The following is a 3964-nucleotide window of genomic DNA, read 5'->3' as shown; positions in this document are numbered from 1 at the left end:
GATTGTTATTTATTGTGTTTCAAAACATGCGGAAGAACTCCGATCTGATCTGCTGGACACATCGATAGTCTCATCGTCAAGGCGCGGTTGGGCAAAAAGCAACAAGAAACACATTTTCATCCAAACTCCCCACCAAGCGAAACAGAACTATTTTCGGCGATATTGCAGTCCGTTGCTGATTCCTAGGATTGCCCAGGGGGTGCAGTGCTTCTCCTTTTCCTCACTACGCTTTCTTCCTCTTCCTCCTCCGCTTTAGACTCGTCCTCGGGTCGTTTTGTTAGTTAAACATCTGTATCAGTCGAAGCCGTATCAATTTATATATCTCGGGTATGTACCGCACCAAGAGGATAGACTCACCAGCTTGGCATCACACAGTTGTTGACTGGCTGCCAACCCTTGACGGGCCGCATTGCATGGATTGAACTGAACCGCTGATCGTTGCAGAAAACCTGCCTTCCTAATAGTAGACCGATCCTCGCCACTTCTCAGCTGCTGATGTCGTTTGTAGAAATATTGTCCCTTGGTATCTCCCCCTTTCTGACCAACCTCCAAATTCATTCCATCCACGACACCGCACAATCCGCTGCTGCGACGAAACTCTCGAACAAATATCGCTGAGAGCAATGGCCTAAACTAGACAGTTTAAATTTCTCTCTCTCTGTCTCTCTCTCTCTCTTTTCCCTCTCATCCCTCCCTCGACCGCATCCCCCTCGATTTTTAACTTCTCGCCAAATAATACCCAACATAAGCTTGACCTCCGGTTGAGAGAAGGAACCACGATCCCACATACACCAGCCCGAACTCAGGAGTGGTAGAATAAAACCTCAGTGGCTCTCTCGGGTGTCTTTTTCCCACCGAATAAAATTGAGGTTCTATTTCACCCTTTCTCCATCGCCAATATCTACATATCATGCTTGACACCACAGATGCTCATTTAATTTATGCGCGGTCTGGCGGTGGCGCAGGCGGTGGCGCGTTCGGTGGCCCAGATGGCAGGCCTCCCGCTTTCAAGGCCGTTGGGATCTCCCTGGCTGTCGGTTCGGGACTTTTCATCGGCGTCTCCTTTGTGCTGAAAAAGGTCGGCTTGCTCAAGGCAAATGTTAAGTATAATGAGGATCCTGGAGAGGGGATGGGGTATTTGAAGGTGTGGTGGTGGTGGGGCGGGATGACATTGTAAGTTGGTTTTCGTCTTTGTTTCACAGCCCCAGCTCTGATATTGTAGGGGTATATCAATATATATCAATATATGGATGAGCGTGTGTGGATGTCAAAAAAGGAAAACAAACTAACGTAATCAGAATGATTATCGGGGAAATATGCAACTTCGTCGCGTATGCCTTTGTCGACGCAATTTTAGTGACACCCCTTGGTGCCCTTTCCGTTGTCGTCACCACCATCCTTTCTGCTATCTTCCTCAAGGAACGCCTGAGTTTCGTGGGCAAAGTAGGCTGTTTCAATTGCATCATCGGCTCCGTCATCATCGCCATGAATGCCCCCTCTCAGTCGTCCGTCGCGACCATCCAGGACATGAAACATTTTGTCATCGCTCCCGGTTTTCTCACTTGGGCTGGTCTCATTATTGTGGGATGCACCTTTGTTGCACTCTGGGCAGGCCCCCGGTATGGCAACAAGAGCATGTTTGTCTATCTCAGCATCTGCAGTCTCATCGGTGGCCTAAGCGTTGTCGCGACTCAGGGACTGGGAGCTGCTATCATCTCTCAGATCCAGGGTATATCTCAATTTAAGGAGTGGTTTTTGTATGTTTTGTTGGTATTTGTTATTGGGACGCTGTTGACTGAGATCATTTATTTAAATGTAAGTTCCTATCTTATCCGTGCATTCCATCCACTCGCCGGTCTATCTAATCACATACACGTTTCTGATGTCCCTTTCCTCACAGAAAGCGTTGAATATTTTTAATGCGGCGTTGGTTACACCTACATACTACGTCTTTTTTACGAGTGCTACGATCGTTACGTCTGCAATTCTGTTTCAAGGATTCAAGGGGACTGCAATTAACATTACTACAGTTGTCATGGGTTTTCTTCAAATTTGTTCTGGCGTTGTCTTATTACAGCTCTCAAAATCCGCCAAGGACGTTCCGGATACTGCTATTTTCAAAGGCGATTTAGACCAGGTACGCGAAGTTGCTGAGCAGGAGCAACCGGAATCTGAACCAAAGGCCGACGCCATTCGTGGCACAGCTGCCATTATTCGTCGGATATCGAGTGCAAGACAGAGGATGGAGGAGGAGGAAGCTAGGAGATACTATGAGGAGAGAAAAATTGATGAATTGGAGCCACCGCGGGAAGGAGAAGTGATCGAATGGGACGGGCTACGGAGACGTAGGACTGTCGTCGGAGAAAGCCCCCTAAGTATCCCTTCACGCCGGATAACGAACCGTCACCCACCTCTGGGCATGTCGAAATTCCCTGATTTTGTTGATGAAGAGCTTCCCCACCACAGACCTAGCACCAAAGGGAGTGGCAAAAGTTCGTTCTTTGCTCGCAGTCGCACATCCAGTGGGCTGCATCCCCACTGGAGACCGAATCATTCATCTCAGGGGATGCATAGCCCGATCCGGCCGATGCTAACCACGATCGCAAGTGAGACGGATGAAAAAGGTGATTTACATTCTGGAATGACTGAAGCCGAGGCACCCGGCTCTCTTGGTGAAGCGTTTCAACATAACCATCGCCGGAACCGAAGCGGAACAGTGCAGACGATTCAATGGGCGAGTAGTGTCAAATCCGGTGGCTCTTCCAACCCACAGTCGCCCAGTCGTAGCAATACTCTTCCAGAACAAGTCCAGCATCATGCCCCAAGTCGACAGTTCTCATTCCATAACTTTTTTAGTCGACGGATGTCTAACGAGCCACCGCATGATAATGATGGTGGTAACATGGCAGAACATTCTACCTCTCCAGGAAATCGTCTTTTTGCGTTTGGCCACCTTTCGTCGCGGAATCATCATCAAAACGAGCAAAAACGTAGTATGATGAGAGACGGCACGGAGGAAGAAGCCCTCGGCCTTGTGAAGGTAGACAGTTCCCAGTTAAAAGGGCAGACGCAATTCCATGACTATTCACCAACACCTACACCTACTACTCCAACGTTTGATAAGCAAGCGATTCAAAGCGACATGCTTCGGGCAGAATATCAACAACCCCCCAGTCGATCTCCATCAACATCAAGTGCTTCTACCACAGAATCAAGAACTGAGTACAAGCCACACAATACACGAATGCTTTCACAAGACAGAAGAGATACAACAGCCACTATTGCTTCTTCGAAATACCCGGATTCGCTCCACCATGGACAGTCCACTCTTCCGCCCCACTCGCAACCACCAAAATACGACGATACAATAGCTGAGATCAAAGCGCCCTCACCACCGCCCCATTCGCGCTCCCTCCCACATATCCCATCCCACTCAACAACTCTTTCAACAGCTACAGCTACAGCTACAGCTACAGCTTCAACTACGGCAGTGATGGCATCTCAACAACAACTTCACCCCCTTCCCTCCCTCCCCACCGAATCACACTCTAGACACCCATACGCATTCCCAAACACTCCCGAAAAGGCTTCATCACTCCCCTTCTCCACACACCTTTTCACCCTCCTCCCGCGCGGCACCAGCGTATATCCCATCGCTATCCCTTCCAGCATCATCCGCAACGTCTCTCGCATCAAGTATGAGCGCGGAGAATGAGAGGCGGGAGCGGCGGGAGCGAAGATGCGCCCAGGGGCGGAGGGGGTCTAGTGTTGCTTCCGCCGTCGCTGTGGGTGTTGGCGTAGCGCGACCGAGCAAGGGACAGGGGATGAGAAGGGGAAAGGGAAAGGAGTGGTGCGGATGGGTAATAATAGCGGTGGCGATGACGATTATGATGAGGAGGACAGAGGACAGGATATGATGAGAGGGAGGGGAAATTCGACTCGATTGGGATTGATTTGTGAGTTT

General features: G+C 49.7%; 1 protein-coding gene across 1 annotated transcript; it reads left to right on the top strand.

Annotated features, from left to right (window-relative positions):
* Window positions 1–910: 910 nt before the first annotated feature.
* HCAG_07414 (conserved hypothetical protein) lies at window positions 911–3715 on the top strand (the record flags this gene model as incomplete). Its single annotated transcript, XM_001537942.1, has 4 exons — window positions 911–1173; window positions 1299–1815; window positions 1901–2492; window positions 2625–3715. The coding sequence occupies 4 exons, from the start codon at window positions 911–913 to the stop codon at window positions 3713–3715; spliced, it is 2463 nt and encodes an 820-aa protein (XP_001537992.1).
* Between the last annotated feature and the right edge of the window lie 249 nt (window positions 3716–3964).

The sequence above is a fragment of the Histoplasma capsulatum genome, genomic scaffold (genome assembly GCF_000149585.1).
Source record: "Histoplasma capsulatum NAm1 scaffold_8 genomic scaffold, whole genome shotgun sequence".
NCBI classification, from domain to species: Eukaryota; Fungi; Ascomycota; class Eurotiomycetes; order Onygenales; family Ajellomycetaceae; genus Histoplasma; species Histoplasma mississippiense.
Note: the sequence above shows the minus strand (reverse complement) of the source record. Positions and strands in the feature narration are given on the sequence as shown.